Genomic DNA, 13508 nt, shown 5'->3' on the forward strand with positions numbered 1-13508 from the left:
TCCTCATTGCCTATTTTGATACCTTCAATTTCTTTTTCTTCTCTAATTACTACTGCTAGTGTTTCTAGTACATTGTTAAATAATAGAGGTGATGATGGGCATCCTTATTTCATACCTGATCTTATTGGGAAGGCTTCTAATTTATCCCCATTGCATATGATGCTTGTTGATGGTTTTAGGTATATACTGTTTATTATTTTTAGGAAAGGTCCTTCTATTCCTATACTTTTCAGTGTTTTCAATAGGAATGGATGCTGTATTTTGTCAAAAGCTTTTTCAGCATCTATTGAGATAATCATGTGATTTTTGTTTGTTAGACTGTTGATATGGTCAATTATGTGGATGGTTTTCCTAATGTTGAACCATCCTTGCATTCCTGGTATAAATCCCACCTGATCATGGTGGATGATCTTCTTAATTACTTGCTGGAGTCTCTTTGCTAGTATTCTATTTAAGATTTTTGCATCTATGTTCATTAGGGAGATTGGTCTGTAGTTTTCTTTCTCCGTTTTTGATCTACCTGGCTTTGGAATCAGTACCATATTTGTGTCATAAAAGGAATTTGGTAGGACTCCTTCTTTGCTTATCATTTCAAATAATTTGTATAGTATTGGGATTAGTGGCTCTTTGAATGTCTGATAGAATTCACTTGTGAATCCATCAGGCCCTGGCGATTTTTTCTTAGGGAGTTCTTTGATGGCTTGTTCAATTTCTTTTTCTGATATGGGATTATTTAGGTATTCTATTTCTTCTACTGTTAATCTAGGCAATTTATATTTTTGTAAATATTCATCCATATCTCCTAAATTGTGATATTTATTGCCATATAATTGGGCAAAATGGTTTTTAATGATTGCCTTAATTTCCCCTTCATTAGAGGTGAGGTCTCCCTTTTCATCTTTGATACTGTCAATTTGGTTTTCTTCTTTCCTTTTTTTTATTAGATTGACCAATACTTTGTCTATTTTATCTGTTTTTTCAAAATACCAGCTTCTAGTCTTATTTATTAATTCAATAGTTCTTTTACTTTCAATTTTATTAATTTCTCCCTTGATTTTTTAGTGTTTCTAATTTAGTTTTCATCTGGGGGTTTTTAATTTGCTCGCTTTCTAGCTTTTTGAGTTGCATGCCCAATTTGTTAATCTCTGCCCTCCCTAATTTGTTAATATATGCACTCAAGGATATAAATTTCCCCCTGAGTACAGCCTTGGCTGCATCCCACAGAGTTTGGTAGGATGTCTCATCATTGTTATTCTCTTCAATGAAATTGTTGATTGTTTCTATGATTTCTTCTTTGACTAATGGGTTTTGGAGAATCATATTATTTAATTTCCAATTAGTTTTTTATTTTCCTGTCCAGGTGCCCTTACTAATTCTTATTTTTATTGCATTATGATCTGAAAAGGTTACATTTATTATTTCTGCTCTTTTGCATTTGTTTGCAATGTTTCTATGCCCTGTTACATGGTCAATCTTTGTGAATGTACCATGTGCAGCTGAAAAGAAGGTGTATTCCTTTTTGTCCCTATTTATTTTTCTCCACATATCAATTAAATCTAATTTTTCTAGGACTTCATTCACCTCTCTTATCTCTTTCTTATTTATTTTTTGGTTTGATTTATCTAGATCTGAAAGAGGAATATTTAGATCTCCCACTATTATGGTTTTACTATCTATTTCCTTCTTGAGCTCTGCCAGTTTCTCCTTTATGAATTTGGATGCTATGCCACATGGTGCATACATATTGAGCAGTGTTATTTCCTCATTGTTTATACTGCCTTTAATCAGGATGTAATGACCTTCCCTGTCTTTTTTAATCATATCTATTTTTACTTTGGCTTTGTCAGAAATCATAATAGCCACTCCTGCCTTCTTTTTCTCATTTGACGCCCAAAAGACTTTGTTCAAGCCCTTAATCTTAAACTTGTGTGTGTCCACCCGCCTCATATGTGTTTCTTGTAGACAACATATGGTAGGATTTTGGTTTCTAATCCACTCTGCTATTTGCTTCCATTTTGTGAGAGAGTTCATCCCATTCACATTCAGAATTATAATTATCAGTTGTGCATTCGCTGACATTTTTGTATCTTCCCCTAGTCCTACCCATTCTTCTTACACTATTTCCTTTTAAACCAGTGGTTTGCTTTAAGCCAGTAACCCTTATCCCCTCCCTTGATTACCTTCCTTTTCTACCCCCTCCCTTATTATTCCCCTCTTTTTATTTTTAAAGGCCTAATGAATTCCCTCCCCCTTCTTCTCCCCTCCCTTTTTTGACCTCCCCACTCCCCTGCTCCCCTTGGTTTATCCCTTCTGACTTTCACAGTAGGGTTAGATAGAGTTTTATATCCCAATGGATAATATAGCTACTCTTCCCTCTCCGGGTTGATTACACTGAGAGTAAGGTTTAAATATTACCTCTTAATGCTCTCTTCCTCTCCTTCTTATAATAGTATTTGTCCCCTCCCCTTCCCATGCCCTCTTTGTGTGTAATAGAATATCCTATTTTTCTTATTCACTCAAGTTTCTCTTGGTGTCCCCTACTATTCACCCCCCTGTTTCCCACCCCACATATCATCTTAGTATTCCACCCTCTCCCTATGAATTATTCTTCTGATTACTATAATAGTGAATAGAGTTCACTACAGACAATTATACATGGCATTTCCCCACAGAGGAATATAGATAATTAGATTTTATTGAAGCCCTTAAAGAGGCAAATTTAAAAATTATGCGTTTTCTTTCTTTCCCCTCTGTTTCTTATTTACCTTTTCATGTTTCTCTTGATTTTTGTGGTTGGATATCAAACTTTCCATTTAGTCCTGGTCTTTTCTGTGAAAATACTTGGAAATCTTCAATTTTGTTGAATGCCCATACTTTCTCCTGGAAGTATATAGTCAGTTTTGATGGGTAGTTGATCCGTGGTTGAAGAACAAGTTCTCTTGCGTTTCTGAATATCATATTCCAAGCCTTGCAGTCTTTTAGCGTGGAGGCTGCCAGATCCTGTGTTATCCTGATTGGTGCTCCTTGATATCTGAATTGTCTCTTTCTGGCTTCTTGTAAGATTTTTTTCTTTTACTTGGAAGCTCTTGAATCTGGCTATTATATTCTTGGGGGTTGTCTTTTCTGGGTCTAGTGTAGAGGGTGATCTATGGATCCTTTCAATGTCTATATTGCCCTCTTGTTGTAGAACTTCAGGGCAATTTTGCTGAATAATTTCTTTTAGGGTGGAGTCCAAATTTCTATTAATTTCTGCTTTTTCAGGAAGACCAATGATTCTCAAATTGTCTCTTCTAGACCAGTTTTCTAGGTCTGTCACTTTCTCATTGAGATATTTCATGTTTTCTTCTATTTTATCAGTCTTTTTACTTTGTTTTATTTGTTCTTACTGTCTTGAGAGATCATTAGCTTCTAATTGCTGAGTTCTAGCCTTTAGGGACTGGTTTTGGCTATAATCTTTTGGTTTTCCCTTTCAATCTGGTCATTTCTGTTGTTCAATTTGCTTATCAGTTCATTTGATTTCTGAGCCTCACTTTCCAATTGCAAAATTCTGCCTTTTAAACTGTTATTTTCTTGCCAGATCTCTTCCATCTTTCTCATCATCTCTGATTTGAACTCTTCAATAGCTTGTGCCCAGTTTTCATTATTTTGGGAAGGTTTGGATATGATTACTTGTTTGTTCTCCTCTTCTGTTTGCTCTGTTGTCTGGATTTTCTCTGTGTAAAAGATGTCGAGTGTTATAGATTTCTTCTTGATGATCTTTCTCTTCTGGGGTTTCCGATTTTGGGTTGCCATTGTTAGCCCCGCCCCTTCCCAGCTTTATCCTCACACTCAGGGTCTGTCTGCGCTCTCTAGGCTCCTGAGGTCTCAGGTCTCGTTATTCTCGGGGTTGAGCCTCCTGGTCGTCCCTGGTCTGCCCCTCTGCCCGAGGCTCTTTCAGCAGCCTCAGGGTAGTCCTTCCACAGCAGTGCTCCCGTCTGCACAGGGTCCCCACTAGAGGTCCAAGCCTGAGGTCAGGATCCTTGTCCACGCCTAAGTCAATGCCTTCACCCCTGCCAGTGCTCAGGGTCTGTATTCAAAGTCCGTGTGCGTTCTTTAGCCTCTTGGGGTCCTAAGTCTTGCTGCTCTCAGGAACAGGCCCTGGAGCTGCCAATGACTTAATGGGTGCCCAAAATCTGCTTTAACTCTTGTGAGCTGGCCTTCGCACTGTAATTGGTGTGGGAGGTTGGGGAGGGGCTTCCTCCGCTCATGTTATAGTGAGAGCTGTTTTACCCCTTTATAGCGTGGAAATGCCCCGATTCCACGTACCTTCAATGCTGTACCTTGTTGTGGGGTCCCTTCGTTCGTCTGGATTTGTTTTTATGTCCCCTTGAGGAGTCCTGTATGCTTCGGTTATGAGAGATTAAGCAGCTTCTTTTTACTCTGCTGCCGTCTTAACCCGGAAGAGGCACATGTATTTTTCAATGTGGGTACTAGAGGAATTTGTGTTACTTAACTATGCATATTTGTTATGAGCCTTGTTTCTCCTTTTTTGAGGTGCAGTAGAATGGGAAAAAATGCTTAATAATTGAAAAAATTATTTTTAATAATGAATGACAGGAGACTATCTAAACCTCTGTTAGCTTTGCTACTAACAGCAGACCAGCTGATGTATTTGTGATTGTAAAGGAGAGAAAAACCAATCACAGTTTTTCTAGATTTTTAGAGAGCAAAATTTTAAAGTGTCCAGAAAGGAGAGGTAGGCTCAAATGGCCTGATATTTTGAAGGGAACGTCAGCTCAAAAGAAATAGGACAGGGGCAACTAGGTGGCTCTGAATTGAGAACCAGTCCTGGAGACAGAAGGGCCTGGGTTCAAATCTGGCCTCAGAAACTTCCTATCTGTGTGATCCTGGGCAATCCATTTAATCCTTGTTGCCTAGCCCTTATTCCTCTTCTGCCTTGGAACCAATACTTAGTATTGATTCTAAGATAGGTGATAAGGTAAGGTAAAAAAAAAAGAGGAATAAGAAGTTCTTAAGAGTGTCAATTCTGAAGGCATCAGCAGAATTTTTTTCTGATGATAACAAAAAAGGGAAGCTGCCTATAGGGGACCACTTGTAGATTCATCCAGAAACTCACATTTTAAAATGATATAAAGAAAATAGAAGTAAGGGCAAATAATTGAGAATGACTATGTAAGTTTGATAAAGTCCTCTAAAATTTTTTAGTAGCACTAAAGTTCACAATGAGTTGAGGCTGGTGCTGGTAAAAAATAATAATAAGCTTTGTTTTTGTTATGTTGGAAGCAAGAGGAAGATCAAAGAAGAGAGAGTATTGCTGCTCAGGTTGAATGGAATAATAATAGATGATGGTGAGGATGACTGCTAAATTTGTATTTTACTTCTATTTTTTCTTCTAAAGAGAATGATCTTTTTAGTAGTATAGAACAAAAATTGCTATCAGGGAATGGAAACCCAATAACAGTAAGGACAGTCCTCCAAAGAGTTCTTGGATGAATTACATGGTAGAGTACTAAAAGAATTGTCACAGGTGATCACTGAGAAGTCATAAATGGTCTATGGAAAATGGGAGAAGTGGTACATTCTTGCAGAAAGTGGAAGATGATAGACCCTGAACATTATAGAACAGTGAACTTGAATTCTAATCTTGGCAAAATTCCAGAATGCGTTTTTAAGAAATAGTAGGCCTTTAGAAGGACAACAATGATTGCTAAAAGCCATCATGGCTTCTATAATAACAGGTTATGCCAGATTAACTTCATTTCTTCTTTTGATAGTGTTGTTTTAATGATAGATCAGGAAACTGCCTTAGATTTCCAGGAAGGATTCAGTAATCTTAATGCTGCTTTTAGATGAAATAGAGAGATGTGAGTCATATGCTAGTATGTTTAGATTGATTAAAAGTGGTTAAATGACTTGATTTGAAGTATGCTTTAATCAAACTTGAAGATTCACCAGTAGATTACTTCAGATAGCTTTTTGTTCTTGACCAGGTACTATTCAACATTTTTATCAATTACTTAGATGAAGGCATAGATGGCATGCCTAAAATTTACAGAAGATATGAGGTTATCAGGAATAATTAACATTTTAGAATCACAGAATCAGGATCCAAAAAGTATTTTTTAAACTTAGTATATTTTCACACCAAACTATAAACAGCAGAGAAGTTAGTAGACAATATTAAAAACATGTACTTGCATAAGAAAGACAACTCAGGGGGCAGCTGGGTAGCTCAGTAGAGTGAGAGTCAGGCCTAGAGACAGGAGGTCCTAGGTTCAAACCCCGCCTCAGCCACTTCCCAGCTGTGTGACCCTGGGCAAGTCACTTGACCCCCATTGCCCACCCTTACCACTCTTCCACCTATGAGACAATACACCGAAATTAAGGGTTTAAAAAAAAAAAGAAAGAAAGACAACTCAGCAGAATAGCAAAGGGATAAAATCTCTGATAAAAATACTGTAAGTATTGTTCAATTGCCATCAATAAATTAATTTAAAACAATCCAAGTGTTGGCATTGTTCAGAAAATTTTAATAGGTTTATTTATAATTATTATAAATGTAAATTATTGAAATTTGTTCATGGAAACATTTTTTGACAGCGTTAATACTTTATGTTCCCACTTTTATATTTAAAATTCATACAAGTCAAGTTAAAAAGTATTTATTAAGTGCCTATTATGTGTCAGACATTGTGATAGCTACTGGGCATATAAAGAAAAGCAAAAGACAATCCTACACTTTAAGGAAATCACAGTCTAATAGGAGAGACAACATATAAACTGTGTACAAAAAATATAAACAGGCTAAATTAGAGAGCATTAACAGAGACAAGGCACTATCTTTAAGCAGGATTGGGGTAGACTTAACTGAGCACTTGAGGAAGCCAGGATTCATAGATGAGGAGGAAAAAGATTCTATTCAAGAGGGACACTCAATGAAAATGAATAAAGGTGTTAGATGAGTACTTGTGGGACAAGCAACAAGGAGGCCTGTGTCTTTGCACTGCAAAGTACATGGTAAAAGGAGTAAGGTAGAAGAGGCCTAGAAAGGGGGGAAGAGGCCAGGTAATGAAGGGCTTTCAATGTCAAAGGACTTATATTGAACCTGGGAGTAATAGGGAGCCACTGGGGCTTATTGCAGAGGAGGGGTGACATGGTCAGATCTGTGCTTTAGGAAGATCAGTTTAACAGTTGAGTAGAGGATGGACTGGAATGGGGAGAGACTTGTGTCAGGCAGACCAGCCAGCAGGCTTTTGCAGTTATAAGGTGATGAAGGACCTGCTCCAGAGTGATGGCTGTATCAGAGAAGAGAGGGAGGCATATATGCAAGAGATATTAAGGAGATGAAATTGATAAGCCTTAGTAACAGATTGGATATAGGATGTGAGAGAGAATGAGTCAAGGTTATTATCACCTAGGTTGCAAGCCTGGGTGATGGAGAGATGGACATACTCTTGAGAGTGGTAATCATTCAAGAGGGAATGATTTTGAGGGAAAGAGTTTAGGCTAGGCAATAATGAGTTTAAGATTTCCAAAGGACATTTAGGTTGAGAATTAGAAATGTGAGACTGGAGGTTAGGGTTGGATAAGTAGATCTGAGAATTATTAGCCTACAGATAATAACTGAATCCATAGGAGCTGATGAGATCACCAAACAAAATAGGAGAAAAGAAGAGGACCCAGGAAGAGTGTGTCCTTAGTTAATGAATGTAACCTATGTGAAACTTTAGCAAAGGAGAATGAGAAGGAGTGACTAGAAAAGTAGCAAGAGAACCAGAAAAGTGTGGTGCCATGAAAACTTAGAGCAAATGAATAATTTTGTGAATTCTGCACTTTGATTTTCCATTTTCAACATATTTAGATACCTTTTGACCTCACCAGGGAAAAGAAATCTATACTTAGGATTATCAACAACAAGGATTTTTTTTCATGTTTTGAGAATATACCATAATAGTACAGTTTAAGCATGTTCTCCATATAAACAGCACAAAGGGTTGTGTCCTCTGAGGACTTTACTTGCTTCCAGCAAAGCATTAATTGTTGAACTTAAGTTTCCCAGGTATATTTTGAAGTCCTGAGGAATTTTACGTGTCTAATACTGGAAAGAAAGTTTATGCATGAAAAGTTCAGTGATCTTATTTAACAAAAGGACACAGTACCTGGTTAGCCTGTAGCAATGAAATTCCCTTGATCAAAGTTATACCCTTGAATTTAAAAACTGGCTTCTTATATACTAAATGAATAGAAGAATTTACTATGAAAATATTATTATGAAAAGAAGTTACTATGAAAAATATTCTGAGATTTTTAGTAGAGAACAAACAAGAAGTTTCATTAATTGAACTTTGGTTCACTTTAAAGTAAGATGGTTCAGCCATGTGGCTGGGGAAAAGCCTGTGCTGGCATCTTCATGTATGAACAAAGACCTGCCTCCCTTATGATGAAGTGATTTTGAAATAACCAACTAATGGGAACTATCTCAGGGGCGATTCTAAGGTCAACTATCAGGCCAATCAGAAAGAAGATACAACTCCCTTTATAAACAACACGTAGAAATCACTTAGGTTGTTTTTTTGTTTGTTTGTTTTTGTGGAAAGAGGCTAGCAAAAAGAATTGCATGACCCACCCATTAATAAGCAATTTTATATGTATATATAAACATATATATATATAATGTAATGTAAAATATATTCTGTAATTAAGTAAAATATAACAAAAGTTCGAGAATCTCCAATGGGATGGATAAAGAACTGATTCAAATTTGTAAGAACAAGAGCCATTTCCTAATAGATAAGTGGTTGAAGCATGTGAAAAGGCAGTTCTCAAAGGAGAAAAAAAGCAAGCTATTAATATTAATTCTGCTTGGGGAAACTTTATGAAGAATGAAGTGAGTAGGACCAGGTGAACAAATTACACAATAACTATGACACTGTTGAAAAAAATAATTTTGAAAGACTTGATAATTCTGATTAATGCAATGCAACCATGACATTAGAAAACTATAGGACAATATGCACTGCTTTCCTCTTTTCATCTTTTTAAAAATTTAATATATTTTCATAGCAAACTTAAAGAAACAGCAGAGAAGATAGCAGACAAGATTAAAAATATGTACTTGCAGGAGAAAGACAATTCAACAGAATAGCAAAGGAATGAAATCTATGACAAAAATACTATAAATATTATTTAATTGCCATAAATATGAAATTAATTTGTTGAAAACAATCCAAGTATTAGCATTGTCCAGAAAAATTTTAATAGGTTTATTAAAAAAAGATGGAAGATTTAAGGTACAGATTGAGATATACATTTTCATATGTGGCCAATATGTGGATTGGTTTAATATCATTTTGCTTGTTTATAATTAACATAAATTAATAACATAATTAAAATATAAAATTGTTATGAACATTAAATTAATGTAATTAAAAGTGTGTATTACATAATTAATGCTGATTTAACATTATATTATATATATTTAAAATACTAGGGGTGTGAGGAGATTAGTGATGGTGATCCAAAAACAAAAGAAAGACTAAAGGAGGGTCATTGCAGCATTTTAAAAAAAATTTAGAGAACAGAACAGGAGATTCAGAATGGTGTGGAGAAAAATAAGATGGCTTTGAAACTAACATGTTGAATTTATTCTTTAAAAATGCAAGTTATATGTAATAGAGGTTTATGAATTTATGTAATATCTTTTTATGTTCTATATATTTGGAATCCTAATATTTGTTGTTTATTTAATTCCGAATATTAATTTTTTTTTTTTTTTTTTTTTTTTTTTACGAATGAGGCATAGTATCTAAAACAAAGAAGGCAGTATGACTGCTATAGTTTTGCCCTGATCTACCTATAATACTTCAGGCCTTTGTTCAGTTCTTTCTATATCACATTTTAAGAAAGACATAGACACACTAATATAAGCTTGAGAGAGAAGCAACTAGGACAATTGAAAGGACTGGAGAACATGCCATGTCAGAAGTTGTCGAAGAAACGACTTTAGATATTTCCTGGAGAATTGAGGACTTGGTAGCTACCTTCAAGTCTTTGAAAGGCTGCCATATTGAAAGAGAGATTGGGCCCTGTTTTCTTTGGTGCCAAATGGCTTATAACTAGGAACAATGGATTGAAGTTGGAGCAATAAAGAGTTGATGTTGATGAAGCTTCCTAACAAAGGAAGGAACTACCTAGGTTATTAGCAGGTTTCCTTCTGGGGAGTATTCAAGCAAGGAATGTTGTGGTAGGAATTCTTGGTGAGATGTAAGTTGGATTTAATGGATTTGATCCCTTCCAACTCTTAGATTAATTGAAGGAATTTAAAATAAAAAAGTTTAAAAACAATAAGCAGCAACACTTCTAGCAGTTTAGATAACTGCTTCTAACTCTTTGTAGTAAAGGGTACAGAAAGAGTAGTACATATTAGATAACGTGAGAATAAATCCATGGTGAATACTTTTTATATTTTGTGTACTTTGTTCCAGAGATTTAAAATTATGGCCACATGGTTAATTATGCTTAGTTAAAGAACAATTTGCCCAGGACAATTCAGAGGAACTTGTGAGAAAGAATTTTGTCCACATCCAGAGAAAGAACTGTGGCAACAGAAATGCATTAGAAAAATATGTGATTGATCACATAATGTGATAGGGCTATGACTGATTAGAGTTTTGATGTTAAAGGATTGCGCTACTGCAGATATGAATAACATGGAAATAGGTTTTGAACAATGATACATGTATAACCCAGTGGAACTGCTTGCCAGATTCAGGAGGGGAAGGGGGAAAGGAAAGACTGGGGATGGGGTAGGGTGGGGATGGAGAATCATGAATCATGTAACTATGGAAAAATATTCTAAATTAAAAAAGGAAGGGAAAAAGAACAATTTGAGGAAATTTTGTTTTTTCTTCTTAGTGAATAGATATCAGCCTCAACTATGTGTTCTGCATTGGTTTTTTTTTGTACAAATGATTACCTTTCCTTTCGATTCAGGGCTTTAGCAATACAAAGTGATTTTAGTAGAAGCTACAGAAGCTTTTTTTTTTTTTTTTTTTTTTTGTGGGACAAGCTCCTGTAGAACAAATTAAAAATAAGTTTTCTACCAATAAATTTCAATAGAAACCTGAGTCCCAGCAAATGAACAAGTCTTACTTTCTTTATTTCTTTTTTTAAACCATTACTTTGTCTTACTAATAGCCCTTAAGACAAAAGGGCAAGGGCTAGGCAAGAAGAATATGGATTAGTTTTGGGTAAGATGCACACAGTTTATTTTTAAAGTTCAGTCTCTTTATTTACTCAGTTCCATAGTCATAGGGACACGGAATTTGACTCTTCAACTTTGTAATCAAGACCCCATTTCAAATGTTGTTTCTTCCATGAAAACTCCTTGATTTTTTTCCAGTTGGAAAAGCCTAGTTCAGTGCCCTGCATATTTGAATACATGTTTTGTTTGATTTGAATAACACTTAACTCTATATATGCAAGTGAGTGAAATATTTAATTTCTGCTTTTTCTTTTTCTCCTTTAAGATATAGGCCTGCACAGAAGATGGATGGCCTTGGGGAAAGTGGCTCCAATAGCAATTTGCATGCCACACCAGAGCAATCAGTAGCTGCTCAGAGCCAACACCATCAGCAGTTCATAGGTGATGAAACAGAACCACATGACCTTGATTGTTTCAAATTCCCTTTGTTTCATAATGTGTTACTGATTTTGGCATTGGAAAAGACTCTCACTTTGTCTCCTAGAGGCCCAGGATCACACCATATTTTATGCTCATGGATTTCATTGCTTAAGTGTATACAAAAGGCAATTGGTAACTTTCTTAGAATTAGTACCTTTTCAGATATTATAAATTCTTCCCTTTTCGATTTAACCCAGTTCCTTCAGTAGTTATGGACAAACTTTTTTTCTCTGATTCATCTTAAATTTCACTGTTGGTATAAGTATACCCCTACACAGTTAATTTGTAAAATGACCTTAAGAAAACCATCAGAATTCTGTAATAAATCTTAAAAATCAACAAATATCTATAGTGGACATCTGGGTTCATTGTTCTCTGCCCAGTATCTTATTTAGATATTCTTAGACATCTATCTTTCTGTCATTATAGGCGCCCAAATTCCCCAAGTTGTTTTAACATGTAGCAGCAGCATCACTGACTTCTGTCAGGATATATACTTTTTTTGGTAAAGATATTTTATTTTGTTATGAGAAACAATGCTATTATCCGCATCTAATAGAACTGTGGGAACAGAAACACAGAAGCAAAACATATGACTGATCATGTAGTTCAAAAGGGATGAGATTAGGGTTTTGATGTTAAAAGATCACTGCTACAAATATGAATAACATGGAAATAGGTTTTGAACAATGATACATGTATAACCTAGTGGAATTGCTTGTCAGTTCTGGGATGGGGGAGTGAAGGGGGGGGGAAGATCATGAATCATGTAACCATGGGAAAATATTCTAAATGTTAAAAAAAGTTATTTTATTTTGCCAGTTACATATAATAACAATTTTCCACCTAAGTTTTCTGAAGTTATATAATCCAAGTTGTTTCTCTCCTTTTCCCTGAGATGGCAAGCAGTTTGATCTGGGTTATACATTTATTATCATGCAAAACATTTCCATGTTGTTCATTTTTATGAGAGAATAATCATATATGATGAAAACCCCAAAATAACCTGAATAAACGAAAGTGAAAATTAATATGCTTTGATCTGATTCCCACTCCAACAGTTCTTTCCCTGGAAGTGGATAGCATTCTTTGTCATAAATTCTTCAAATTGTCATGGATCATTGTATTGCTAAGAGTAACTAAGTCTTTCACAGTTGATCATTATACAATATTGCTGTTATCAGGTATAATATTCTCCTGGTTCTGCTTATTTCACTCTGCATCAGTTCATGTAGGTCTTTCCAGCTCTTTCTGAAATCTTGTTCATCATTCTGTAAGAATAATAACACAATAACATTCCGTCACCATCATATACCACAATTTGTTCAGCCATTCACCAACTGATGGACATCTCCTTAATTTCTAATGCTTTGCCAGCACAAAAAAGGGCTGCTATAAATATTTTTGTACAAAAAAGTCCTCCTCTTCCTCTTCCTTTTTAAAAAATCTCTTTGGGATACAGACCTATTAGTGGTATTTGTAGATCAAATTGTTTTATAGCCCTTTGGGCATAATTCAAAATTGCCCTATGGAATGGTTGGATCAGTTCACAATTCCACCAGCAATGCATTAGTGTCCTAATTTCGATATGGCTACATTTTAAAGTTTTATATAGGTATTTCCTTCAGCAAAGACCTCTGCTTGATAATTCATCCTGATGTGGAAGTAACTCAGGATTTTCAGAGTTTATTAATTGGTTATAAATACTAAAGGCCCTAATAAAGCTGGAAAGGCTTCAAGTATGGGCCTAGTAGAAGATATATGTCTGTTATATAGGGGCCTGCCTAGTTAAGTTTAAAGTGGTTCATCACTAGGTTGACTAGAG

At 35.5% G+C, this 13508-nt stretch overlaps 1 protein-coding gene across 2 annotated transcripts in view; it reads left to right on the plus strand.

The window, feature by feature from the left end:
• The window catches only part of RFX2 (regulatory factor X2), an 83229-nt gene that overhangs the window by 46810 nt on the left and 22911 nt on the right, over positions 1-13508 (plus strand). For both annotated transcript variants that reach the window (XM_044670740.1, XM_044670748.1), the window contains exon 7: positions 11529-11644. In XM_044670740.1, the coding sequence (XP_044526675.1) occupies positions 11529-11644 (116 nt within the window). The remainder of the gene's footprint in view (positions 1-11528; positions 11645-13508) is intronic.

Source organism: Gracilinanus agilis, chromosome 1, assembly GCF_016433145.1.
Source record: "Gracilinanus agilis isolate LMUSP501 chromosome 1, AgileGrace, whole genome shotgun sequence".
NCBI classification, from domain to species: domain Eukaryota; kingdom Metazoa; phylum Chordata; class Mammalia; order Didelphimorphia; family Didelphidae; genus Gracilinanus; species Gracilinanus agilis.